Here is a 27,575-nt window from a genome sequence, read left to right on the forward strand (position 1 = left end):
TTCAACAAATTATCTATTGCATTCCTATCAGGCCCCATTCCAGGCACAAAGGATACAATTAGCAAGCTCAAGTGACTGGCAACTGACTCTCAGCATTTCCAGGTGACCTCGTTGTGTGCATATGAACATATGTGCATGTGTGTGTATAAACCCGTCTGTCGGCAAGGGCCTGCTGCCTGGCACCTGTCTTCCCTGGGGCCTGGTGCTTTTAGCATCTGTCCCTGGATCCTGTTGCAGCCTGAAATAAGGCTGTGAGCCACAACAAGGCAGAAACACTTCTCATCAGCTGAGGCCAGAGCTGGCTGCAGAATGCACTCTGCTTCCTGACCGCGCGACCGCTGTAAGGACACCGACCACTCAGCTTTTAGCCTCCAGACAGAGGTGTTAATCTTGAGGGTCTGACTCTCCCTCTGCCCACTGTGGTCCCAGCTCTCAGGTACCAGGAGCTCGAGTTGCTAAGGGGAGTGAGTGGAGGAAATGAGCCAATTCCCAGAGCCCCTTCTCCTCCAAGCAGAGGATGGGCCCTGTGGAGGGTCTGGGAGCTGTAGGGCCTCACGGCCTGAATCCTAAGTTGGGAAGGGAGGGATTCTAAGCTCTAGGTTTCTCTAGGTTAAATAGGGAGGGGGTGGCTAGGATTCAAAGTGAGGGATAGGTAATGGCTGGGCTCAGGACTCCAAGATCTTTAGGCAGTCGGGAAGCAAGGTCTGGGGTCTAGAATATGAGGGGCCCTTCCCAACATCTGTGAATTTCTGTAACGGGAGTGTTTATAAACAGACCGGTGGACTGTGCGGTCCTCAGCGGTCACAGTTGGAACACTCCAGATCATCTCATGACCCTCACTCCAAATGCATGTGGACATGGTCATATCTATATCCAGTTTTAGGGGGCTTGTGGATGCCCTGAAGCCCATCCATGGATCCCTATGGTCTAGCTCAACCCCATATGTTACAGAAGGGGGAACTGAGTCACAGAGCTGGAGACCAACTTATTCCTAGTTGCAGAGGGAGTCGGGCACTGATTAGATGCCATGTCACCCTGCTCAGTGCCCACTGATCTGGGCTGGGAGTGGGAGTGGGTGTTGGGGTTACCGATGGAGGCAGATTGTTTTTTTAAAGGAAAGAATATAGAAAAATCTGGAAGCAAAGAGGAGGGGCACACTGATACATAGTCTGTCAAGGGGCTCAACTATTCTGCCTTCTCTCTTGGGGGCAAGTTAGGGGATCTGGACTTGAGGCCTGCAGGGTTCTCTGGGGCTCTGGACATCATTTTATTTATAAATCTCCTCCAAGATTCCTAGAAAGTGCCATTAGATGCAAACAAGGGGATGGATAAGGAGGGAGAAAAGGAGTGAGGAAGAAGAAAGCACCATTGGGTACTAGACTTATTGGGGTGATCACTTCGTAAGCTATATAAATGTCTAAGCACTAGATTATACACTTGAAACTAATATAATATTGCATGTCAACTGTAATTGAAAAAAATGTTTAATTATATTTTTTAAAAAGAAGAGAGCGCTATGAAAGTTAGCTCAGGGATGGGGGTAGAGGAAGGGGGTGATGTTTCTCTCAGTTTCCTTGGACCAGCCTGTGCCCTCAAGCCTCAGGGCTAAGTACTGGGGACCTGCCTTGTAGATCCCAGTGTCGCCCCAAACTATCCACCCATACCCACCCCTGATGTAAACTTCCATCCTCTTTCAGCCCTTGATCAGAGCTTACCTGAGTCGGAGGATGACAATAGTCCGAGACAACCACTTTGCCCACTCTTAATGTCCCAGAAACCAGCCCCTGAGGAGAGAGAGCTTCTCCTGCTGCATGGAAGCATCAACCATTTCCTTCACCTTCCCTGGGCCACAGGCTCCTCCTCTGTATGACGAGACTCTTCCAGCTCAGATAGCCCTTGCCTTAGACTTTCGGGTGGACCAAGGCTGTTCAGGGCTGGAGCTGGGTGGACCAGAGACTGGGAGGCAGTCTGGGGGCGAATGGAAGCGACCTGGCCCATTTGTGGATCATCTCCTCCACAGGATGATCCCCAAGGAACAGAAGGGGCCAGTGATGGCTGCCATGGGAGACCAAGCTACACCAGGTAAGGTGGACCCAGCCCTTGTGCATTCCTCAGACCCCATCCCTTCTAGATTCCAGACTGCGGCAGCTCAGGCCGGCTGGCCCCATGCCTAGGCAAACAGGTGTGAGTTCCAGGCTAGCCCCGAGGGAGTGCCTGTGGAATCTGCCATCTGAGCTGGGAAGTTTCCCGAAGGACTAGGAAGGGGCCTTGCCTTGATGTCCTCACACCCAGGAGCTGAGGCTGAGTGCTCTAGGTAAAAACTAACTTCAGCCACAAATGGAGCTCTGAGTGCTCTGGTCCCAGATCCAGCCCTAACAGTGACCTGAAACTCTTCACACACCTTTCCTTGCTGATTAAAACTATGAGTCTCATGAAGTCCCCATGGCAAGAGACAAGGGGCAGGGGAAAAGTGGGGCAGGGTAGCAAAAGCAGGCTATCCAATCTGATTCAAATCATTTCACTTAAAAGCCGATTAATCCAATGAATAAATCATCTAAAATACATGTTTACCAACTTTGTAAGACCTCTTCCAGAACTATTGGCATAATTTTGGAGACTGCTTATTTGGCCTACTTTAGAGCATTTCAAGTATTTTAAAAACAAATTCAACTACATCAGTGCTCTTAAACTTTCAAGTGCGATCTCGTCTGATCTCGGAGGTTAAGCAGGGCGGGCCTGGTTAGTACTTGGATGGGAGACCACCTAGGAAGACCAGGTGCTGTAGGCATAAAAAAAAAACAAAAAAAAACTTTCATGTGAATCATAGTGACATGGTGTTGTTAGTTAACATGCACATTCCCAGCGTCCACCCCAGGGATTCTGATTCAGTGGACCTGGGGAGGGGACCATCCATTTCCCTTTTAGACAAAAACTCAGGTGATTCAGATGCAGGTGGACAGTGAACCCTCACCTAAGGGTACCGCTACAGTTTTGCCTCCTTCAGAGTTCTAAGAAGTATGTAATCATATCGTATGACTTTACATGTGAGTCATCCTTTTAACCTATTTTGTGTGTTCTTACCTCCTTTTGTTGGAGTCCAGTTTCTTTCTTCTAATTTTATTCCATGATTTTGTGTGTTGAAATATGCAGACTTTGTGAGGTGTTCATGCTCTAACCAGAAGAATCAGGCAAAGCATTATCTCTCCTCGTGGCTAATTAATTAATTAATTAATTATATACCCCTCCCTCCCCCCAAATATAAATTATAAATTGGTGGCTATTTGCTAGGGTATTAATTAAAGACAATTTTGAAACTAAAGAAAAGTAGAAAGATAAAATAAGCTCATGGTCTCACCGCCAAAAGACAGTCATTGTAAAGTAATAACAAAAACACTTACTATTATTGAGTGCTTACCATGTGTCAGATACTGTGCTAAGAGCTTTTATGCTGTATGTTATGTCACCATAACCCTCACAACAACTCTGTAAGTTAGACATTATTATCCCCAGTTTGCAGAAAACCGAGTCTCAGAGGAGCTAGGTGGTCACACGTCTAGTATAGGTGGTAGAGCTGAAAGGTCACTCCAAATCTTTGTCTCCAGAGCTGCTTCTTTACTATATGGTTATGCAAATAATACATCACTTTATAAAATATTTAGACAAAACAGACAGGCTCTTCTCAGGTTGGGACTCTTAGGAACAGAGCCTGACCATTCCCAAGCAAGTAACTTCTTGACGTCATGTTCTCAGAAGGGAAGTGACGCAAGCAGATAGGGCAGGGGAAATTGTTCAGCAAGAATATGGTCTCAGCTCTAGTCTAGGACCCTGTGAGGGCTCCAGAGCATGAACTGCTTGCTCCATAGAATTCATCCCATCTGCAGCAAGGGGACCATGGCCACTTCTGTTCACCTGGACAGTCCTATGCAGAAAGTGGCAGTTGTAGACAGCTAGCTACCGATAAAGGGCATCTGGGCAGCATCTACCACAAGACTAATCCCCAGTTATCACAATTTGAAACCTCACTGCAATAAACATCCTCGTACGAATATCTTTGGGCATGTTTATTCGATTTTTCTCCCCAAGAATGAATCCCTAGAAATAGAATTGCTTAGTCAAATAGGTTTTATCTAGAGCCTTTTTCTTTTTCTTTTTTTATTGAGCTCAGTTCATCTGGATAGTATTTGAGAATATAATGCCAGGAGATTTTTTATTATGTATTTACATATAAATAGCCTTTTATATTTTTAGTATGCAGTAAATTTTCTTGTTTAAAAGAAAAAAAAAAACAGTGCAAACAATTTCCAACCCTCCTCCTTCCTACGCCCCATAAGTCATCACTGCTAATATTAGGTAAGTCTCCTTGCAGCTTTTTCAATATGTACATAAACATATATTTATTTTCTAAAATATATGAATGGGACCTTAGAATACAGATTCTTCTAACACGCAAATGGCCTCAGTGCGCCTGGTGACCATGTCCATTTCCTTGACCCGTTCACTCTCCCAAACCACTGTCTTCGACAAACAGCAACCTCTCTCCTCAAACCTCCAATACCTCCTTCCTCATCTTCATTCTCAGCTAACGATCTTGCTTCTTATTTCACTGAGAAAAGTCAGGTCACCAAAAGAGAATGTCTGCAAGCTCCCTCCTCCACATCTGTCCACTCGCTTGCCCTGTGTCCACGCCCTCGGTTTTCCTTCTTGGTGTGGTAGATGAATTCTCCTCGCCCCAATCTGAAGCCGGGCACCCTCCCCTCCCCTCTTTCTATTGTATTGTATTTACATTTTACATATTAAAGGCGATTTATATGTAAATACATAATAAATTCTCCTTTCTCTATTGTCACATTTTCAAATCAGTTAACAAACATGCTGTTATTTCTCTCTCTTTAAAAACAAACAAATAAAGGAACCTCTCTTTATTCCGCAGCTGCCTCCAGCCATGGTCCTTTAGAGCAAGCACAGCTCCTCAAAGCAGTTGTCTCTACTTTTCTTCTCTTTCCCTTTTTAACATTTTATTAAGCCAATATCCAAACACATACAGAGAGAGTGGAAACCCACATGCCCCCCTACTTTATTGCTGCAATCTAAAGCAAATCCCAAAGAGTATGTCATTTCACGCCCCCAAATACTTCTGAATGCTTCAAAAATAATAAGTACCTTTCCTTACATGCCACAGAGACATTAGCACACTGAACAAAATTAGCAATATCGATTGAATACTATCTAATAACCAGACCCATAGTTAACTTTCTCCAATTTTCTAATTTGTTTTAATGAAGATCCAAATAAGCACCATTGTTTTTATTTGGTTGCTATGTCTCTCAAATCTCTTTTAATCTAAAACGCACCCCTTCTTTTTCCATGTCATTCACTCATTTGACGAAACCAGGCCAGGTGCCCTGCTGAATGTCCCACATCCTAGATTTGGCTCACTGCTTCCTCGTGGGGTGGTTCATCTGTCCCTCTGTCCATTTTCTCTTGAACCCTTTCCAGTAAGACTTTAACACCCAAATACTCCACAGCAACGGCTTTCGTGAAGATCACCAAATAGTAACCGCCTGCTACTAAATATTATGGTCAATTTAGCCCTCATCTTACTTGACATACCGGCAGCATTTGATGCCATTGATCACCCCCATATTCCCTGAAGCGCTTTCATCGTTTGGTTTCCAGGATACCACACTCTTTAGATTTCCTCCTGCCTCACTGGGTGCTCTTTCCCAGGCGCCCGTGCTGGTTCCTCCTCTCCTCGGTCTAAATGTTGGAGGCCCCAGGCTATAACCAGCTATAGTCCTAAGTACAAGAAAAGAAATAACCGTAATGTTCTTCATCGAAAAACAACAACAACAAAGACCATTTCTAAGCTCGTGATACTCTGATTTTTATCTTAGGTCAGTTTCCTCCCATGAACACAAAGACTCACATATCTAGCTCCTTTCTTGGTATCTCCACTTGGATTTCTACAAGGCTCTTCAAACCTAATAGGCCCGATTTTGAAGAAAATTAGGGGGCTTTAAACGTGAACTAGACATGATATAAAACAAAAATTCGTTCACTTAGAAAGGTAGAGAGCCTTAATTGATAAAAGCCACAAAGCACGTGATTTCATTTTGGTCAAAAACTCATATATGAATATACAGTCACTGAAAAAGATATGAAAGAATAGATACTAAGGTGTTAAGAGTGGCAATCTCTGTGATAGAAAAGAGAACTGTTTTCATTCTCTTACATCTGAATTTTCTAACGTTCTTCAATGCGTATGTATGATGTTTTATAATAATGAAAAGCTGTTTTAAAATTGAAAGAACACATGTCTAAAACTGAGCTCCTGAGAGCTCACCTTCTCCTCCTCCGGCCTTCCCCACCTCAGGGAGTAGATGCTCCAGCCCTCCAATGGCTCGGGCCAGAGAGCCTGCCATCATCCTCCACTCCCCGCTCTCATGTCCCAAACCTATGGCTTTACCTTTAAAAGAGATCTAGAATCTGATCATTTCTCACTACCTCCACTGTGGGCAAAATGCTGCACCAGAAATCCATGTAATGAATACAAATGGCCAAAGATCATTTGAAACAGTGCTCAATTTCACTGAGTGTCAAACATGCAAATTAAACTCTGAGGGATCATTTCCGCTCATCAGGTAGGCAACGAGTACACTGAATGATGACACCTAGTATTGACAAGTGTGGGGAGAAGCTGGCATTCTCATACAAAACAGAAGGTGCTGTGAGGAGGTCCCCTTAGAGGTGGCTCCGAGTGCCCTGAGCATTAGGTCAGAAGAGCTTGTTCTGGCCTCTCCCTGCAGTCCCTTTGCTGGACCTGGGCAAGAAGCTGAGTGTACCCCAGGACTTGATGATGGAGGAGCTGTCCCTGCGGAACAACAGAGGATCCCTCCTCTTCCAGAAGAGGCAACGCCGTGTGCAGAAATTCACCTTTGAGTTAGCAGACAGCCAGCGCGTGGTAAGATCCCATTGTGCTCACAGGGAAATTGAGCCGTGAGAGGGCCAGTGGTTAGCCTAAAGCCAAATAGTGAGCCAGGTGGGGACCTCTGGTCCCTGGAGAGTCCCTCAAGTTCCAGTTGGGGAAGGCTGAGCCCCTGCCCTGCTGTGCAATCCTAGAAAACTGTTACTTCTTTAGGCATTTTTCCCCGGATATAAAACAGTGGACCGAGCAGGATGAGCTGTGGCGTGAAGGAGCTCTGGCTCCCACAAAAAGTGCTGAAGAATAGCTCTGTGCTCTGGGCTGAATTTGCAACAAGTAGGATGTAGATTAGACTTGATCTAAGATGGAAAACTCAGAACACTTTTTTCTCTTCTTCCTGCTGGAAGAAGGAAAGGCCATGGGAACAGTCTGCTGGTAGAAGAAAGCAGGCAAAATTCTTTATCCTCAGGCTTCAGAAAGGCAGCAGGCAGTTTCAGGTACTTCTAATGAACTCATGGGCGTTCCATACTTACTCCACCCAATTTCTGGATGAGACAGGAGGCAACTGAGAAGGAGCAATGGGGCAGAATAATAAAGATGACAAAACACCTATCTTTGCTATGTGCCTAAGTGCTAGCTAAGTGGTTCACATGTATCATCTCGCTTAATGCTCAAAAAGTGATATCATTATCTCAGTTTTACAGAGAAGGAAACTGAGGCTCAAGGAGATTAAGTGTCTGCCCAGGGTCAATATTATAATGGCAACTTAAATATATAGAGAGTATTTCTCTGAGGTGCTGTGTTTAGCACTCTTCACTATTAACTCATACCCCTCAACATCCTTGAGAGGTGGGTGCTAGGATTATGCCTCCTCTTCTTTTGGTGGAGGGTGATCCCTGGCTCCTTGCTCCACTGAGCCTCCCAGAGATGGCAGCTGGAAGTGCCAAGGGGAAGGTGACTGGAACAGCGGAGCTGGGGATGGTGAGCACAGAGAGAGACCCGAGTGGCGGTCTGGGGAAGCTGCCTGGCGGCTCCCAGGCAGCAATCAGCTGTCTCTAAGTGCCCGCCCCTGTGCCCAGGTTGCCATCCGCCCGGAGGAGCAGAACTGCAGCTCTGAACTCCACACCTTCCCAACCTCACCTGGAGACCCCGAGGATGCCCAACCTGCAACTACCCAGGTGGAGCGCGCCCACAGCCCCAGCGCCCTGGCGCCAGGTGAGTGGCCTCCTTGGTCCAGGACCAGAGGCTGAGGGAACGGAGGAGCGTGGGCGTGCTCCACGGAGGCCCGAGCGGGGGTGGGGCGGGGGCGCAGGGAGAGCGCCCAGAGAGCATCTAGTCCACCCTCCATTCCCAAACACACATCCTTCCACGTACCTAACACAAGCCCAAAGAGGGGCAGCAACATAGCCTAGGTCACACGGAGAGCCTGAGTTTCAGCCAAGACCAGAATCTACATTCCAACTCACAATTCCACTGCTCCAACCCTCATTGCTTCCAGGGATGGGAAACGGTCCGCTTTGCTGGAGCAATTTTTGGCATTAACTGCTCCCCCGTACCCACTCCCCTTTCTTAGCTCCGGTCTTTCCAACACCAACAGCATCCATGGGGGGGGGGTGTGGGAGTGAGGGTGGAGAAGGAAAGGAACCCAGTCGCCCCCTCCCGCCTGCCTCTCATGCGCCCTGCTCCACCTCCAGGCTATGCCGAGCCACTCAAGAGCGTCCCGCCTGAGAAGTTCAACCACACGGTCATCCCCAAGGGCTACCACTGCCCGTGGCAGGAGTTCATCAGCTACCGGGACTACCAGAGCAATGGCCGAAGTCATATCGCCCGCCCTGCAGAGTATCGAAATTTCAACAAGTAAGGCCGGGCGGGTGGCCTGGGGAGAGATCCGGAGGGTGCACAAGTGCCAGTCACAACCACAGCAGCAACTGCATTTCCTGAGCATTTCTACATGACAGGCTCTAACACTTTATATACATTTATTGAGCTCTTGCTAGAACATAATAAAACTCTTGCCTGAGCACAGTAGGTGCTTAATAAATGTACAGGGAATGAATGGGAAAATGTGCCACCCATCTTGTTGGATCCTCCCAACAAGGTGGGACAGGTGCTACAATTTTTCTTATTCTGCTGGTGAAGAGACACACTCAGGAATATCAACCACCTGCCCAAAGTCCCAAAGCAAGGAGCAGCGGCAGCGCTGGGGTCCAAGTCTGGGTTTGTCTGATGCCAGAGCTTGGTTTCTTCTCTGTCATTGCTTTGTACCATCTCTTTGATGGACATCGAAGTGCATGTCCTTCTCTAGGTGGGGGCCCCAGATCTCACCAGTAACGGACTAGCTCAGCCTTTTCCTCATTTTCATCAATGATTTGCAAGAGGCCTTGAAAGCGTCTTTAAGGCTGTACCAAAGTGGCCGTGAAACGTTAGACACCAGAGGTGAGCGCCACAGAGGAGCACCTCGTACTGTTTAGAGCATGGGGTCTCAACGTGGACTTCAGTGCAGACTCCTCATCTGGCTGTGTGACCTCGGGGGAAGTGACTTAACCTCTCCAAGCCTCCATTTCCCCACCTGTAAAATGAGACTATTACAGTACCTACCTCCTAAAGATTGTTGTGAGGATGGCATAAGAAGACATAGACAGCGTTTCCAGCCAGTAATAAGCTCTTAATAAACAGTAGCTACTGTTGTTGTTGTTGTTATTATTATTATTATTTATAGATTGAAATGATGGTGATGGTTGGAAGAGCTAATAGGGGAGAACTTGAAAGGGATAAATTTAACATTCTGCCCTGGGGGCCTGAAAACAAATCATGGGAGTAAAGACAGGAGCTTGGCACTGGAGGAAGGCCTTGGGCTGGAGGTTGTATTTCAACTGCAAATGGCTTCCTCGGTCTGATGCTATTTCTGAAAAATACTCCAAGGCTTGGATTGCATTAAGTGTGAAAGTGGAGGGTCCACAGAGAGGAGGCCGCAGTCCAACTCTGGCACCTGCTCAGACCACATGTAGAGACTGTGTCTGTCTGACAAAGACAGACGGATGGCCACCAGGGCTTGGCAGGGCCTGGAGGCCAGGCCCTCTGAGGAAGGGCAAAAGGAACTGGGGGTGATGGGCCTTGAAAAGATTGTGCTCAGAAGAGACATGACTTCCCTTAAACAGCTGATAGCCAGGGAGGGCCCTGATGGGAGGAACTGCATCCAACAGGTACTGTGTGAGCCATGAGCTGTTGGCAGACATTCTGGAGTTTACTGCCAGACAGGACTGTTCTCCCTCACCTCCTGGGGCCCTCAGGCCCTGCCTGCCCAGCTATTTAAAACTCTCAGCAGACATTCAGTCCTGGCAACCAGCTTCCAGGCTGGCCAGCTCACGTCACAGCCCCATCTACCTCACACCTCAGGTATGACAGGCCCAGGCACATTCCCACCAGCCAAGGAGAGTTTTAGGGAACCCTGAGCCCAGGCCCATTTTGGGGCAGAAGGGCCAACCGAGGCAGATTGAGGAAGAACAGCAATGTTGGTGGCCAAATTGTGCTCAGGATCCAGAGCTCTGGGCTCCTAGTCAAGGGCCCAACTGTGAGACTTGCTTGGCTTGGAAACTGCCCAGCTTGTTCCCGCAGGACCTGGCTGTTGCCGCCACTGTTGGGGTGGTCTAGGCAGAAACCCCGTCCTGGCTGGAACCCAGGCCCTGGCCCAAGGTTTGCCCTTCTACCCCAGGGGCAAGCACTCCCCGCTTCCCATTGGTCCCAGGCTGTGGAGAAATCACTATATGAGCAATGCTTTTTATTTTTCTTAAAATTAAAAACTAGTTTTAAAATCACACTTATACAAATTTTTTAAACTAGCAACTACAAATAAAGGTAAGGTTCCTTTGTTCATTATCCTCAACCCGAGTTTCCTTTCCAAAGGTAACACTGTTGACAGTCGGTGTGTAGCTTTTTAGAACATTTCCTACAGGCAGCTGCGTACTTATGGGGGATATAACATTGTTTTGTGTATGTGTTTTAAAACTTTCATTTTTTTCTGTAACCTGCAACATGATGACTTTAAAATCTACCCAACTTAATACATATAGATCTTTTCATTCCTTTTAAGCGGCTGTAAAATATTCCATCACGTGAGTATACTACATTTGTCGTGTCCATTCCTGGATAGTGGGTTGTTTCTGGCTTGTCACTAATCCCTGCTCATATCTGCTTCCTTGTGTATGTGCTTCCCTAAGCCATATGCTTAGAGGTGGAGTTGCTGGTTGACGGTTTGCACATTTTCAGGTTAAAAAGTTCCTGCCAAACTCTCCTCCAACGGAGCAGCCCCAGTGCCCTCCAAACAGTAGTTTATGAGTGAAACTTTGCCCCATTAACGAATTATTTCTTCTTGTCAGTCTTCTGGGTGAGAAACGGCATGTCTGTTGTAATCTGCATTTCCATGATTCTCAATGCTTTTTCTGATCCTCCTTTCTCATTCCAGTTTATGGTATATTCTTCTAAGGGGATGTGACAAGGGGAAGGAAAAAACCCTATTCCAACTCTATTCCCTTCTGGAGCTTACTTATGGGGAACCTAGAGTTTAGCTTACGACAAGCCAATTCTAACTCTGAAAACTTAACTCCTATTTCTAAGCAACAAGCCATATTGACTAGAGGCAGAGCTGGAGAAAACTGTTAAAGATTATACAAAACCTTGCTGTACAGAAGGGGAAACTGAGGCCCAGAGACAGACATGGTGACCTCCATAGTGTTCTGTCAGCCCTTTTCCACACAGCCCAGATCTCCTGCTGCTCTTCTTTCCCCAGGACTCCAGTGCCCTTTGGAGGACCCCTGGTCGGGGAAACCATGCTTAGGGCGGGCACCCCCTTCGTCCCGGAGCTCATCAGTGGCTTGGAACTCCTCCGCCTCAGACCCAGCTTCAACAGAGTGGCCCAGGGCTGGGTCCGCAACCTCCCGGAGTCTGAGGAGCTGTAGCCCAGCCTGAATCTTCAGTTCTCTACTCTCAGAGTTCTGGGAACGGCTGGAGTCAAGACTTGTTAATGGCATTTCAATTTAAGAAAGGCCTTCACACACAAAACCTATTGCAAATGGCCTCAAAGATCACAAAGTTTAGTCGTCCCCAAATGTGTTTAGAAAGTTTTTCCTTTTACTGACATGCAGATGATCTTTAGCTACTCATGCCCTAAACATTTACTGAGTACTTACTATGTGCTAGACACTGTGACAGCTGCAGGGAGAGAAGCCCCGGCCTTGGCCTAGAGTAGGAATGGACTGTAGGAAATACAGATTTATAAAGGGGTAAATTATCTTAATTTTCTCTAAAGCATGCTAATTGACTCCTGAGGAATAAAGTGCTGTGAGGCAGAGGAGGGGGTCTCTAACCCTGGATGTGGGGTGGGATTCCAAGCAGCTTCCCAGAGGAAGCTTTTTTGAGTGGGACCTTGGAGGGGGAGTAAGGGTCCATCAAGGGACAAAAGTGTGATGGGGGGGGCATTTCTGGTGAGGGGACCAGTGTCTGCTGAAAAGGCGTGGAACTGTCACAGATGCAGGGTGTTCTGGGGAAGGGAGAGGGCTGTGTTAGAGGAGTTGGTGACTCCTTAGAGGGCCAGGTTGGGGTAGGCCGTACTAAGAAAATGAGGGGGTTCTTAAGCGAGGGAGTGAGGGATCTTGATGGCTGCTATGTGGGGCACAGATTGGAGAGGAGTAAGGCAAGAAGCCAGGGCTTCGAGGAATAAGGCCTGGACTAGGGGGGTGGCCATGAGACGGTAAGAAGGGAACCCCTCTGGGCACCTTGCAGGACAAGTGCAAAGTAGGGCACTTATAAAGACCTTTCCCACCTCCTCCTGCTCACCATTCTGAGCAGGCTCCAAGGTAGATCTTACCCTAGTCCTCATCAGCACTTTGGGACTTTACTCCAGCTCATTAGGAAGAGGAGAGTAAGGAATGCCTCTAAGTTCAAGTGGTGGTGGTGGTGGTGATGACGATGATGGTGATGATTTTGATGGCTGCTTTTTTATTGGGTGCCTCAGTGCTCAGGCTGGTAGTAGGTTCTCTACATATCCTATTTCTAATTTTTGGTACAACCTTAAGAGAAAGGTATTGTCTCATTTTACATATGTGGCTATCCAAATTCAAAAGGGGGAAGTGGCCTGTCCAGGGACAGAGCCAAAATGGAACTGTGTCTGATCCCAGTGGGTGTCTCTTTTCACTGCACTGGGTAGCCAAGCCAATGCTCACTTGCTCTGGAATCATGGTGTCCTGCCTTAGAGTTTAGGGGTTAAAGGTACAGGCTGAGGAGTCAGACAGGATGAGAGAGGTTCTAACTGCCACTGTTAGCCATGTGAACTCAAACAGGTCATTTCTCACCTGTGGGCCTCTGTTTCTCCTCTTGTAAAGTGAGGAAAATAATAGAAGCCCCTGTATTGGGTTGTTGCGAGCACAGTGCTGGACACGTACATAATAGGCACTCAGTCATTATTAGACTTCAGGTAACTCCTGCTCTTGACTGGAAAAGATGTTTTTGCAGTGGATGCAGCTTGAGAAGTAGGCTGCTAAGATGTGACTGAGGGGTCTGTAAAGCTGAAATCTGAAGGAAAGTCTCTGATCACTGCAGGGCTCCCTTTGAACATGAATTACCCCTTTCCCTTGCCTCCTTCTGCCTCCTCCCTGACCCCCACACTTGGGAAGATGAAAAGGTCAGGAATCCAGCTGGTCCTCAGGTGCATGGAATAATGGTTGCACTTTCTTTTTGTTCTAGACTTTACTGTGCCCCACACAGTCTCGAGGGGCAGGCAGTCTGACTCTTAGAATTACTTACAATTGATATGTTGTCTTGAATTTGGGCACTGCCACTTAAAGCCATGTTTCCATGAGCTGAAAACCAATCCTTAAATTGTCTGAAACAGAAGAGAGGGTTTGGACCACCTTGGGTTGTCCCTGCTGTACTCTGGAGGGTAATGGCAACCACTAGGTACAGAAGAGGAGAACCTGGTGGGGGTTGAGGGGAAAGGGGGAGCCTGCTATTCCCCAAAGCAAATCCTGATTCCTTTCTTCTGATAATGTGACTTCCACTGATTTTTTAAAAAGACTACTTATTATAAAAATGAACAAATGAAGCAAGAAGTAAAATGTGATGGTATATGCCTACATAGCTCCTTCCATGCAACACAGACCTTCCCACTCCCCTGCACTCTGCCCCATTCCCATATATCAGAAGTAACCATTTGCATAAGCTTGGTCTTTCTAGAATTCTAGGATTATTTTAATAGATTAATATGTACATGTGTATAGCTGCATAAGTGCAAAGATATATCTTTGTGTTCATGGGATCATACTATATGTATTATTCTGTATTTTGCTTCTTTACTCAACAATAAATAAAATTTGGATCCTGAAAAAACACGTCATTAAAGTTTCATATAAATTGGATGCCTAACAAGTTTTTCACATAAAACTTCACTTTTCTTTGTTTTTGTTTTTTGTATAAATGAAATCATACAGTGATATGGAAATGAAAGACTGGGAATAACCAAAACATTGGGAACCTGACATTAGACACAGCAGTAATGAACGTGAATGAATTACAATTACATGCTACATTACAGAGGCATCTCAGAAACAAAATAGTAAGCAAAGGAAGGAAAATCCATATGTATATGTTCACTGATGCAAGAAGTGTTTAATAAAGGCAGGATAGTAGTAACTTTGAGAGAAAAGAAAGTTCGTGATTGTGAGGTGACACATAAAATGCTTCTGGGAAAACTGGAAATTTTCTATTTCTAGATCTGGGTGATTGCTACATAGACATTCACTTAAAAATATTTAATTTAGTTGTACATTTGTGTTTTATGTGCTCTTTCCATACCAAAATAATCCCTTTAAAAAAAAAAAAAACATTAATAGATTAATAGCTGATTAGATGTACCTGAAGACAGAATTTCTGAACTAAAAGTGCCCACAATGGATTACAGAGAAGTGAAGAAATGGAAAACATGAGAGCATATTTAAAGATATAAAAGATAAAATGAAAATGCCCAATACTACTACTAGGAGTTCCAGAAGGAGTTTAAAAATGACTGGGGATTTTCCAGACTTGATAAAAGACATAAACTTACACAATCCTCACCCTGTCATGAGAACGATAAATTAAATACACACTTAAGAACTACTGTAGTGAAACTGCGAAACTCCGAAGTCACAGAGAAATATGAAAGGCACCCAGACCAAAAAGTTAGATTACCTGCAAAAGAACAACACTTAAAATAACAGCAATAATGGAAAAATATCTTCAAGAAGTGAGAGCAAAATAAATTAATTTTCAGTCAAATAAATATTAAGAGAGTTTTCCACTCACCCCTGAAAGAACTACATGATTGGAGAAGGGTCCCAAAAGAATGTATAGAATCTAAGAAGGAATGAGCGGAGAAAAAAAAAAAGCAAAGGCACATAAAGTGGTATAAATACATTTAATTGTATCAATCATCATAATAAATGAAGATGGATAAGACTCACCAGTTCAAAGATAGGGACTCACAGATTGGATAAAAAGTAATTCCAGCTCCATGCTGTTCACAAGCAGCATCCCTAAAAATATAACAGAAGTAAAATAAGTAAATGGAAAAGGATAAACCAGTCAAATACCATCCCAAAGAAATGCGCTCTACCCTCATGCACTGTTGGTGGGATTGTAAATTGGTACAGCCACTATGGAAAACAGTATGGAGGTTCCTAAAAAATTAAAAATAGAACTACTATATGACCCAGCAATTCCACTTCTGGGTATTTGAAGAAATCTAAAACAGCAATTCAGAAAGATATATGCACCCCTATGTTTATTGCAGCATTATTTATAATAGCCAATCTATAGAAGCAACCTAAGTGTCCACTGATAGATGAGACTAAAGAAGATGTACATAAAGTGGTACATATACACAATGAATATTATTCAGCCATAAAAAGGAAAAGAGCATAGGAAGGGAAAAAAGTACGTTTACAAAGAAACTTGAAAGACATCTCCTTAACCAAATGATTGAGTCAGAGACCTGGGGTGGGGGAGGGGTCACCCTAGACAACTTCTCTTTCACCTCCATTTATTTCAGGTTATAATGTCTCACTGACTTGTTTTGGCTTTCAAAACATGTCACATCTTACTCTTTGCCTCATGGGCACTGTCTTCAGTTGTCATGATGCTATACTTTCTGAGTCTTCTCCATAAGGGGAGCAGCTCAAAATATCATAGGTAGTGAGAAGGGTGGGAGGTGAGGCATTACGACTAGACAGAGGTTAAGTAACACGACCAAGGTCACACAGAAGTGAGGTGAAGTGAGGATTTGAATTCAGGTAATCTAGCTTCAGTCTGCTTAAACTATTACTTGGTATAAACAAAAATGTTCCACGATCAGATTTGACTGTATCTGTTATTAGGAAACACTGCTTTAACAGATAAATCCCCAGGTCTCAATGGCTTACTATAACAAAAATTCCTCGTATCACAATGCTTTCCTCAAGGCAGTGACAGAGGACCCCAGGTTCCTTCCATTGTGTGACTTTGCCATCTTCCAGGGATCATCCTGTGCATTCAGCCAGCAGTTGGGGAAAAAGTTCATAGGATTGAGTGAGGTGTTTTTACAGACCAGGTCTGGGAATGGCAAAGGTTACTTTTCACCAAGTGTAACCCCAGCTGTGTGCCCTAGAAGAAAAGGAAATGGAGTTTGGTAAGCACCTAAAAGTTTTTGTCAAAATCTAATTGCTCATAATTCTGATTTACTTAAGACTAATTGAGCATCTATTCAATCTATACTGGCTTATGCTTTAAATGTGTGTATATATATATATACATATATATAAAATCTCCATAGCCAGTGCACAAAATTTAGAATCTCTTCAAAAAAGCAATATACAACTGGGTAGTCATAAATTTGCATATGTATATATGTATAATCAAATTTAGCAATTATTAAAACACTACGATTCATTTTATTTAGAACTGGCTCAAAATCTTTTACATGCTCAAGTAGACCAACAAAACCAACCGAACCAAAACCCTATCCAAAATGGTATTGAAATACTTGGAAATACCCAATATTCCTTCACATTTGATATTACTAGAAATAAAATTAAATCTCAGTGTTTCTGGATATCTTTGGATAAATTTTTGAATCTTAAACAAAAATGGCAAGATGGCGCCCTCTGGAGGACAAAAATTCTCCCACAAAGCTAAAAAAGGGTGTTATATGGGGTACATCCAGCCCATAACTATACATATTTTAAAGTGACATGAAATTGGCTTCAGAAAAGAGATTTTTTAAGAGAAATTTTGCCTGTTTCCTTTTAAAATGTCTTGTATAATATGAAGATGACTTTTTAAAGCTACCATTTAGCAACCATCATATGTCAGGATCTAGTCCTTTTTATCATCATAGAATGGATTGAGATAAAAATCAAAAGTCTAAAGCAAAAATTTACATATTTATATAACTTGTTTCTAATTTCCACTGACCTGAATTTCAGCTACCAAAGAAGATAGAAATCTAGAAATAAGCCTATGACAACATTTGGAAAATTGACCCGTTTTAATTTTTTAAAAACAAAAATACAACACAACATCAAATTATTTTTACCATCTACAATTCAGTTATATCCAAACATGTGAAGACCAAACAGTCCCCTGCCTTAGAAGCAGGGAATTAAAATGAGACACATGAAGGTGAATGCTGAAGATCAAAGTTCCAGCTGTAGGTGACAAATCTTCCATTCAAACACACTCCAATGCTTTTTCATTTCACAGTTTGTTAAAAGTGTTTTAAAGGAAGTTCTTTAAAATAATTTCATCCCAGACACCAGGTTTCTTCAGTGATACACAGCTCCATGACATATGTCTACCCAATTGATAGAATAAAAAGTAATTTTTATTTTTGTCTTTTTTTTGGTAGTGTAGAGAAATAAAACTATCGGCCAGATTCCTTCAGCAATCAATGAGGAAAGGAGAGGTAAGAAGAGACCTGGGCTGTGCTGGCTGCTGGTTTCCATTTCTTTCTGAGGGTGTGACTTCGGAAGTGTTAAATCACACTTATGCCACTACGATGATTAGTACTAGTAATCTTTTTTTAGGTGATAAAAAGGAAAATACCCAATGGACATAAAAATGGTCAAAAGATTTTTCTGCAGGTCAATGCCCCACTCCCCCCAAAATATAAAATGAACATATAATTGGATGGTAACTCCATTGGACATTCCAATTCAACCCGTTGCTTGTCCTGAACAGGCATTAAGTTTTATTAGTAATATTATAGTAGTAACCAGATGTGTTAATGGCAGCTTATTTTAGGTCCATCAATCAAAGCATGGCTGTCATTCTCTGACTGCTCACATTTGAACACATTCAGCTGCCATGGAAACTACAAAGAAAGGAAAAATATATTTATTCCAAGATTCATTTACTGGGATTTTTAAGCGCCCTGTCTTCTGTAGAGCCCCAGAGTGGTGACAATGTGCTAGGGGCTGCTGTGTTTCCCGGCATGAGCTCCCATCCTCTGAGGGTCCTGGGAAGGATAGTGGATTGGTCCTGGAGCCCTCATGAAAGGAGGAGGTGGTCCCATTGGGTGGAACATGTGTGGCCCAAAACCTGCAGATGGGAGAAGACAAATCTGTTAGGCCTGCAGTTTCCCTGACCATCTTTCAAACCTCTGAATCTTTCTAAAGTCAAATCATGTACGCGTAAATCAAACGACAAGGTGCTTCAGAGAATGTCCGTTCACAGGGTTTGCTTAGGACTGTCTCCCTGTATTACTTCCTTGGTTTGAGAAACCGTTCCTCTCAGTTCAAGTTAAAAGAAAACTCCACAGGCCTCAAGGTATCTGCTAGTATGTCATGTGAGCTCCTTCTATCAATCAAACATGCCAATCCTACCAGACAGGATTTGATCAGGATTTGGGAGGTGAGGAAGAAATCAGGCTGATGGAAGACACCCTCATCACTAACCTCAATGCCTTACACTGGAATAGAGGGTGTTCAGAAACCAGGACTTTCTTCAGAGTCTAGGAACTCTGCCACAGAACTGGTACTTGTGATTTACTTCACTGTTCACACTGTTGCTGACATTTTCTAGAGCAGTGCTATACAAAGTGCCCATCCTCAAACTGTTTTATTACTGGCCACCAACAAGATAAAGACCTTAAAACAAATGTAACTGATTATACAACTAAGTGCACTGTTTAGTCTGTCTGACAATTTTTTGTAAGAAGACTTTCTTAATGAATTTACATTCTGGGACAGCTCCTTATCTTGTTGCAGATAGGTAATAATGCTTTGTGAAATGACACACGTCCACAGTCTACACTTAAACTCCAGGGCATCAAGATTAGGTTAGAACAGAGAACAAACTGATGATAGGTCACTGTAATCCAATAACTCTCATTCTGATTTTATATATACTTAGATCTTTAGAAAATTGGCAACTTTCCCCTCCTTGGCAGGCCAGGAAAAAAATGAAATACCAGGAATCCTAACAAATCAGATTTACTTGTAGACTTCTGTGGGGCAAACTCAAGGATTTAGATTGTTAGACATGATGGAGAGGTATAAAGACAGGACCTTCACAAGGATTTTTCTGGGCTAAGTCAGACCTATCTACTAAGAAGGAAGGTGGAAATTACCTGGGGGTGGGGGTGGAGCAATACCAGGCGGTGGCGGCAGGGCAATGTTCACCACAGCTGGAGGACCACTGGGGGGTAAGTTGAAGTAGTTGGCAGAGGCTTCTTCTTCTGCAGCAGGAGGAGGAGGAAGAGCTGGAGAAAACAGCCGAGAGTTAGGAGGGAAGACAATTGTGCAACGTTGTTTCCACCACCTTTAATTCTTAGCAGTTCCTGCTGGGAGGACAGAGCTACTACAGGAGCCAGAGACCTGGGTTCCGTCTAACATGGGAGGAATATGAGGGCAGTCTGAGCATCTGAAGCTGGCAAGCTACTCGGTTGTACTCACCTCCTGGCAATCCTGGAACAGGCTCTAGCTTGATCCCAGAATCTGTGGTTCCATCCTTCTCTTTTTCTTTTCCTCTGGCTGCTTGGGACCTGGGAGTCACAGACAACACGACACCTTCTCTCACACCTCTACTTCTCATGTTTCCTCATCAAATGGAGTTCTTTCACTCCTTGCCTCCGCTTCAGCAAACACTCTTTTCCCATAAATGCCACAGTGCAGAGTGGATAAGAGCAAAGGTTTTGAAGCAAGACCTAGGTTCAAAATTTGCTAGAATTGTTGTAAGGACTAGAAAAGGCAACCTACATTTGTTTAGCACAGAACCTAATTAGCACACAGGAACACTCTATAAGGGTTGCTGCTATTAGCAATCTCCTCCCTGGTTTTAAGTTGAAAACATGTTCCCCCTTTGAACTTTCAGGGCCCTTTACTTGTGTCTCCCTTATGCAATCGGCACTTTCAAACCTAAATTAGCTATTCTTCTCCACTGGACAATCAGCTTCTGGAGGATAGAATGTGAGTCTAATTTATTTGTACACTCTCAAATCCATCTTTCAAGCCCTGGCATCACACTCAGCCTAGTCACAAAACATGAACCTTCAAAGATTACTAAACCAAAACCCTGAATAAATTTCCAACATCCGCAGATGATCCCAACATCCACAGGAATGAGTATTAAGAATAAAAACTCATTTTAAAGGACCTATTGATATACGCCTATTCACCAAAGGCTTACTAATGCCCAGATACTAGAAGTTTCTTGAAAATCTCAATAAAAATATCTTAAAGTAGCCTAATTATCACCTTCCCCATTTCACGTTGAGTCTGCGGCCATTGACAATCAACTTATTAAAGGATTTCTCCGCAGCCACTTCTGCAGCCTGCCTTGTGGCAAACTGGATGAAAGCACACTGCTGTCTCTGCACAACGGTGATCGTCCGGATTTCTCCAAACTGGTAGAAATGATTTCTGAAGGGATACAAGCAAAGAAAAATGAGAGTTAACACACAGACACTCCCAGGAGGTTGAAAGTGGATTATTAACTCTTTCACTGACTCACCACAAAGTACTTGGCCCCATGGTTATCTGCCTAACCACTTGCAGGCAGCTCCAACACCTAACTCTACTGTGAGTGCTGTGTAAGGAGGAAGGGAAGAAAAAATAATGAACATCTCAGGGTTTTTCCCACTGAGGAAAGGGAGCCCCAAGAGGTTCCTTAAGAACCCTAAACCTTAGATAAGGAGTTAGCAAACTATGGCCTCCATGGCTAATGAGTCAAGAGTGTTAAAAAAAACTTTTTTTAAAGGTTGTAAGAAAGAGGAAGAGGAGGGAAAAAAATCTGCCAACCCCTGGGTATTCTCTAACTCACTTTAGACAGGGGTTCATGGAGACAGGCTACCAAGGGCAGGTTATAAACTTAAGTTTCTTCTCCACTTTCATCTCTTTGGAAGAGGTAATAACTTCCACTATCTGCTCAGATGTCTAATCTAGCAGAGCATAATACAAGCCAAGAATCAGAAATTTACAAAATGCCACTCTCTTTAAAAGGCCAGCAATTTAAATCGTAAGACTTTTACAATTGCAAAGCTCTCCCCTCTCTACACAACTAATCATACTTGGATGTGTGCTCTATTTTAAAAACTCTAATTGGCTATGAGGCCAAATAGAACCTCATGTGATTATTACCACATGCGAGTAAGAAGCAAGCACAGCTGATGAACATTACCACTCTAGCATCATAAAGGACAATTTTATAAACATTCTAATCAGCATACTATTGACTACAGACCGGCTACAGGAAAATGTACTTTGTACAGGATTATCATGCTTGCCTGTGTTTTTGCCAAAAACAAAAACAAAAAAAATCCTCCAAACTACTCTAAGGCCGTTAAAACCAAAAGAGCTCATAAAATTATACGCACAAACCTTAGGTCTGTCTCAGTAATGGTATCACCCAGACCACCAACATATAATGTGGTGATAGTTTTGTCCTCTGGCGGGTCCAGACGAGGCATTGTTGAAGCCCGCTTTAGAAGCTTATCTGCCACAGGGTCATTGATTCCATAATATCGGTCTTTAATGTTCTGATCAGCAAGGGGATCATCTGGATCTGTAGGCTTCTCATGTCTATGGTTCAAGAAAGAACAATGCATAAAGGTGAAACAAAGGAAAACAACTTCAGGTATCACCGAATAGTAGCCACACAAGTCCTAAATACATACCTTGAAGTGCCTTTTGAACTATAACTTTGGCCATAATGAAACATAATTATCAAAACAGAGCTAATACCAAGTAATTTACTGTATCCCACAAGGCCTTGCCAGTCTCCTAAAAGCCATTTAAATAGCCATCTGGAATGGCAGTTTCTTTATACAGAAATGCTTTTGGCATGATCTTCTCCAAAACAAGAGGTAACCAAAACATGGTTATCCCTCTCTAGGTTAATGGTTCTCAACGTATCTGAGGTCTTGTATTCCACTGAGAGTCTGATTAAAGATAGGCACCCAGCCCTAGATAAAGAAATAATTTTTTGGAGGGGGTGGGGTTAACCAACACCAGGTTAAGAACTCCTAATTCTTAGGTTTGGCAGTCTTGACTGACACATACTCACACTCCCTTTAGATGCCTGGCCTTAGTTTAGCTATACACTGAGATTCAAGCCAGTTATACCATGATGGTGAAGACTTAAATCTTGGGTAGAAACTTTGAGTCAATATCTATATTAAATGGCATAGCAACAAAACTTCCCAAAGCTCAGTTATAGTAAAAGTTCCATTATATGTAAAAACAATTTAATCAAGCTCTTCTAAACAATCTTAAGACAAGATATACCACACCAGTTTCATAAACTTTTAGATTTTAAAAGCGAAAATAATTTAAGCCAGCATCTCTCACTTCTTAGATGACTGATCATCTGAAAGCAAATACTGAAAATGCACTTCAGTTCTTGCCTGTATGGACACTCCTCTCCTCTCTTACATTCTCCTTTCACCCAGAAGGAGCAAATGTGGGGTCGATTTCTTTTGTAGTAGGGTGTGGTCCGGGCCAGTTTGAGCAGCATGTCACTGGTGGACGTGGCTTTCCCCAGCATGCCAACTGGTCGTGTTCCATCAGAGTTAGAAATCTACACAGGGATGACAAATTCAAAAGATAAATTATATAAACGGTGCCAAGCCACTAATTCTCTTATCAAATATAAGACTGCATCAAGAAAGCGGCAGCATACCTCCCTTTCCATGTTCTGTGTGTAGTACTCTTTGTTGACATCTGACTTTGGCATGTCATCCTTAAAAGACAACCCTGCGTCACGAACCTGGATGGGCAGGCCTGGTTGGTACAAAGGAAAGGAGGAACAAAAAACTCATGTATATTTAAAAATATTCATACTTAATACGCACACAAATACAATACCATTCTTCTTTTCTCCACTTTCTTATTAGGTACCAGAGGCTTTACTGTATTTTTATTCAACATCTTTAGCAAATACTGCTACAGAGCATTCTAAGAAATTATCCAAATTCCTGAGCTGTCATGAATGGGTGAAACAGACATTTTAGAAAATCTTTTAGAAGAACAAACTTTGGTTATAGTCAGATTTAACCTGTAAATTAATAATGTATCTAGCTTTTATGTAGTAGTAGTTAATTTTTAGGCTGCTCCTACATATTATCTGGAATAGCCACAGTCATATAAGGGTTGTCCTTAACAAACATATAAATAATATGTGACCGGGACTCTGATTAACAGAATAACTTCCTGATCTTACACATAAACTCATATTTTCCTTTTCCCTTTTATTTTATTGCATGGTTGAAACTCTTGTTGAAAAAGAACTTTTCTCATAAACAAAGTCATCTGCAGTTAAAAAAAAAAAATCACTCCAGAAGCAGTTACTCTGAACAGTGGCAGTGTATCAGTCCTAACAACACAGTTAAGACAAAAATCTAAAGCACAATTAGCCTATGAGCTTCTTGGTAGAGATTGTGGGAAAAAGCTTTGGTCCTAGAAAGAAGTCGAAGAAATTACCTATCATAGGGACAATGCCCTTACCTCCCCTTGGCTACAGGGACATAAATGAGGGAGGTTTAGGACAGTTCTGATTAAATCTCAACTTTTCGTAATTTCCTATTGTTCAGGAGGACTCCAGAATGGCCTAGTATGGTCATCCTCTTACTAGGAAAGGCAAACCACAGCAGACATTTCAAAGGAGGTCAGAATCAGAGGCAGAGTGAGACATGAAAGATAAAAAGACTGGTTTATTGTCTAGGGCAACAGCATCTACATACTTTCAAATCTACTGGACAGGGCAAACATACCATATTCTAGATCCAAGAGGCAGGTCTGACAGACATTCTTCAATTTACTGCAGGTTTGGCACACTTCAGTCTTCTTGAAACGCATGCGGACCCCGGGGCACCAACGAAACACTGTGAATGGCCTGGCACAGATCTTTAACACAAAATCAGAGCCACAGAGTGTGAATGGTCCTGACCTAGACAACCAATCCAGGAGACTTAATAATAATGAGGAATTCAAAAAAAAAGGATCTCCAAATCTAGGGTTTAGAAGAGACCTTAGCAATCATCTAGTCTAAATGCCAACTGATATTTCAATCATATTTACAACACCCTGCCCTGGTAAAGTTCGCACTGTACATTGTACAGAAATAAAATACTCAAAACTCAAAGTCCTCTCCAACCCAGAGGTAACCACCATTAATAATCTTACCCTTAATCTTTTTTGAGGGGAGAAAGGAGCAAGGAGCGTCATACACTCCTTTGAGAATCTTATAACAGCTATGATCTTCCTCCTCAGCTAAAATTCTCATATGTACAGTCACACAACACTTGGTATACTGTCTCAGGGGGTTTAAAGCCCATCCACAGATGCCAGGTTAAGAACCCCTACATTAAAGGGCTCATTTTCTTACCTCACACACTAAATAGTTAACAGTCAATAAGTATATAAATACATGAAAGCTGGGTAGCATTGACTTTTACTGGAGAACCTCAAAGCTCAGCAAGCTGAAGGCTAATTTGGTAGAGAAAAGGAAAATGCAATCATTACTCTTTAACAGACATACTTACTTTGCATTCCTTCCCATACTTTTCTTTGGTCTGAAATAGAAAAAAAAGAGAAAAGAACTAGAGTTTCAGAAAGAGCAGATGTCTGCTCCTTTCCTAAATATAACCCAAGAAACATGTCTGGAAATCCATAGCATCCTAAAGAGGATTGGGAAGAACGCCTTTTTTTTTTTTTTTTTTTTGAGGGGGGGGAGGTTTATATATTTTAGCTACCTACTATGAGTATAATCTCTTAAGAATGTTATGGATCTAACACCAGGTAAGTATGTGTCTTTCCACAGCCATAACTCTTAGGTTCACTTCTGTATCCCAAGTTTTCTCCCAAGAACTAAAATTCCTAATGGTTTCCATGGTCCCCAAATCAGGGAGGATATAGCCATGGCCAGCTCATTTTACAAAATTCAGTCAGAAGGTAACTACCATAGACTCATTCTGTGCTGATAACCTGCATATAGTAAATGTTCCCTTCCCATAAGCGGTTCAAACATCTTGAACGTATCAATATATCAATATCTCTGAGATTGATCATTATAATACAATTCTAATGTAATTGTTGAATGTTAACTGCCACTAATTTTACCCTTTTTTATAGGGATAGGAGACAGCTTACATTAAAGAGACAAGGTGCAGTGGCCAAAAGACATTTGATTAGGAGTCAGGAAACCTAGTTACTAGTCCTGGTTCCCTACCTAACGTTCACTGGTGTGAAAATATCTGAATTTAAATCCCAGCTCCAATCCTCACTTGCCATATGAAAAGACATAAACTCTGTCAGCCTCTGGTTAATAGATCTACCTCCTAGGTAAAATGCTTCACAAGTCTTAGCTATTATTATGACTCTTACATCATAGGATTGTCGCTGAGTTCCAAAGTGAGAGAATAAGAATGACAGTCCTTTGCAAACTGTCCTAGACTTTGGGTTAGTAAAGGAGCATCATTACTTCCGCTTGGCTAAGAGAAGCACTTCATGGACAGTGTGCAAGTACCAACCACCACGTTGACAGAACACGAATAACTCCCGTTTCACACGAGATCACTCACCATTCGGATATACGGGTTTTCTCCTAGACACGTCTGGCACAGAATGGGAAAGTCCTGGTGAAAATGGGAAATCTGGTTGAGGGCCAGGCTCCGAAGACCCTGCCATCTCAGCCACACTCGTGAGTACGGGAGAAGAGAGGGGGAGAGGAGCGAGGGTGCGGAACAGGGCAGGGCAGGAACCCGAGGTCCAGCATGGGCCGAGTCGCAGCGGGGAGCGCTGCCCGCTCTTCTGGCAGGAGGCGGGAGAAAAGACCAACATGAAAAAAGTATAGGGGGCAGAGAAGGAGAGAGGGCTGGTCCCGGACCCTAAGCTAAGCCCCCTCCTTCCAAGCCCGCAGGAGGGCCGCCCTCCAGCCTCCCGCTCTAGCCGAACTAGGCCGCGGCGCTGGCTCCTTCCCGGAATTCCCTCGGCCGCCCCGCAGCCACGGCTGTGCCCGCCCGCAGTAGGCCCGGCTTCGCCGCCTCTTCCCGTCCTCTTCCCGCAGGCACACTCACCGCATCCTCCCAGTTCTGCCTGTTGTAGGTGTTGGAACCCAGCGAAGTCGCCATGTTGAGAGCGACCGGAGGCAGCAGTAGCTTCCGAGTTAGGAATAGAGGACCGCCACAATCCCGTCAGGCCCTGGGGCTGTTTCCTGGCTTGTCCACGTCTTATTTAGGCGTCTTGTGCGCCTTTGGGGCGGGGCCTGTGCGTCGTGACGTCAGCCGCTCGGAATTTCTTCGCTTAACAGTTGGAATCTTGTTATGTCCTACAACCTGGTGCTACCTTGAGTTGGTCCTTACTTGGGATGAAGAACGCCAACTACAGCTAATTTATTTTAAAATTGAGTGAAAGAATAAAGGAACAAACAATGAATGAGGGGCTGGGATTAAAACAGCGTTAGCTCTCGCTGAGCGTTTATTATGCCAGACGCTGGGCGAACGTCTTGCGTTGTCAGTGTCTTATTTCTCACAATAACTTCTGTAGGGTTGCCCGATTAGCAAGCAAAAACAGAACGTCTAGTTAAAGTTATGTTTCAGATAAACAGTGAACCTCATTTTAGTATAAATATGTCGCAAAAGTTTATACTAAAAAACGACTCGTTTATCTGAAAGTCGAATTTAGTTGGATGTAATGTATTTCATCTGACAACCGTTACTCTAGGCAAGTACGATTGGCTCTCTTTTATAGAAAAAGAAACAAGTTCAGAGAGATTAATTTGCTCTTGGTCGTGTAGCCACAAATCCAAAGGCAGTTTTTTCAACTTCTGAAATGAAAAGGGTCTTATGGATCAACACATTCACTGTTACACTGTTTTTGGAGCAACTAATAATCACTGCCAACATTTTACAAATTTCAAGCATTCTGGTACCACTTTCATGACAGATGCTAACATCGAACTCCCTAAAACGTTTAAGTCACCTATTTTTTTAAAAACTCAGATTTATTTAAAGTATAATTTATTTACAGTAAAAATTTACCTTTTAGTTATAGTTAGGAAATTTTACATTTACTACAAATGTTTACATTCACTACAAATAGTTCCATCATTCCCAAAAGTTTCCTTGTGCCCCAGTCAATGCACTTCTCCCCAC

The 27,575-nt window shown here is 43.4% G+C and overlaps 2 protein-coding genes and 1 long non-coding RNA gene across 3 annotated transcripts; 1 reads left to right on the forward strand and 2 right to left on the reverse strand.

Annotated features, from left to right (window-relative positions):
• The first annotated feature begins 2,019 nt into the window (after positions 1-2,019).
• MYOZ3 (myozenin 3) lies at positions 2,020-12,857 on the forward strand. The gene is made up of 6 exons (XM_011371189.2): positions 2,020-2,082; positions 6,807-6,961; positions 7,850-7,903; positions 8,002-8,137; positions 8,617-8,779; positions 11,709-12,857. The coding sequence occupies exons 1-6, from the start codon at positions 2,022-2,024 to the stop codon at positions 11,875-11,877; spliced, it is 738 nt and encodes a 245-aa protein (XP_011369491.1). The 5' UTR covers positions 2,020-2,021; the 3' UTR covers positions 11,878-12,857.
• A 1,852-nt stretch (positions 12,858-14,709) lies between these two features.
• Positions 14,710-16,721, reverse strand: LOC111746359. The gene is made up of 2 exons (XR_002783054.1): positions 16,372-16,721; positions 14,710-15,486 (listed from the first exon to the last, which is right to left on the reverse strand). It is a non-coding gene; the product is annotated as an uncharacterized LOC111746359 (long non-coding RNA).
• A 734-nt stretch (positions 16,722-17,455) lies between these two features.
• On the reverse strand, positions 17,456-26,670 carry RBM22 (RNA binding motif protein 22). The gene is made up of 11 exons (XM_011371190.2): positions 26,499-26,670; positions 26,004-26,057; positions 24,966-24,995; positions 24,195-24,327; positions 23,105-23,205; positions 22,830-23,002; positions 21,805-22,005; positions 20,683-20,847; positions 19,882-19,970; positions 19,557-19,688; positions 17,456-18,526 (listed from the first exon to the last, which is right to left on the reverse strand). Exons 1-11 carry the CDS (start codon positions 26,550-26,552, stop codon positions 18,396-18,398), a joined length of 1,263 nt encoding a protein of 420 aa, XP_011369492.1. The 5' UTR covers positions 26,553-26,670; the 3' UTR covers positions 17,456-18,395.
• Between the last annotated feature and the right edge of the window lie 905 nt (positions 26,671-27,575).

Source organism: Pteropus vampyrus, unplaced genomic scaffold (genome assembly GCF_000151845.1).
Source record: "Pteropus vampyrus isolate Shadow unplaced genomic scaffold, Pvam_2.0 Scaffold185, whole genome shotgun sequence".
Classification (NCBI taxonomy): domain Eukaryota; kingdom Metazoa; phylum Chordata; class Mammalia; order Chiroptera; family Pteropodidae; genus Pteropus; species Pteropus vampyrus.

Bases quoted from the DNA above. Each gene is read 5' to 3' on its own strand.
- MYOZ3 (XM_011371189.2), top strand. From the start codon at position 2,022: ATGATCCCCAAGGAACAGAAGGGGCCAGTGATGGCTGCCATGGGAGAC. The intron at 6,962-7,849 runs GTAAGATCCCAT...AGCCTCCCAGAG, and splicing joins TAGCAGACAGCCAGCGCGTG to ATGGCAGCTGGAAGTGCCAA. The intron at 8,780-11,708 runs GTAAGGCCGGGC...TTCTTTCCCCAG, and splicing joins GAGTATCGAAATTTCAACAA to GACTCCAGTGCCCTTTGGAG.
- RBM22 (XM_011371190.2), bottom strand. From the start codon at position 26,552: ATGGCGACTTCGCTGGGTTCCAACACCTACAACAGGCAGAACTGGGAG. The intron at 23,003-23,104 runs GTATGCTGCCGC...ATCCCTGTGTAG, and splicing joins CACAGAACATGGAAAGGGAG to ATTTCTAACTCTGATGGAAC. The intron at 18,527-19,556 runs GTAATTTCCACC...TCCCATCTGCAG, and splicing joins TGCTCCACCCCCACCCCCAG to GTTTTGGGCCACACATGTTC.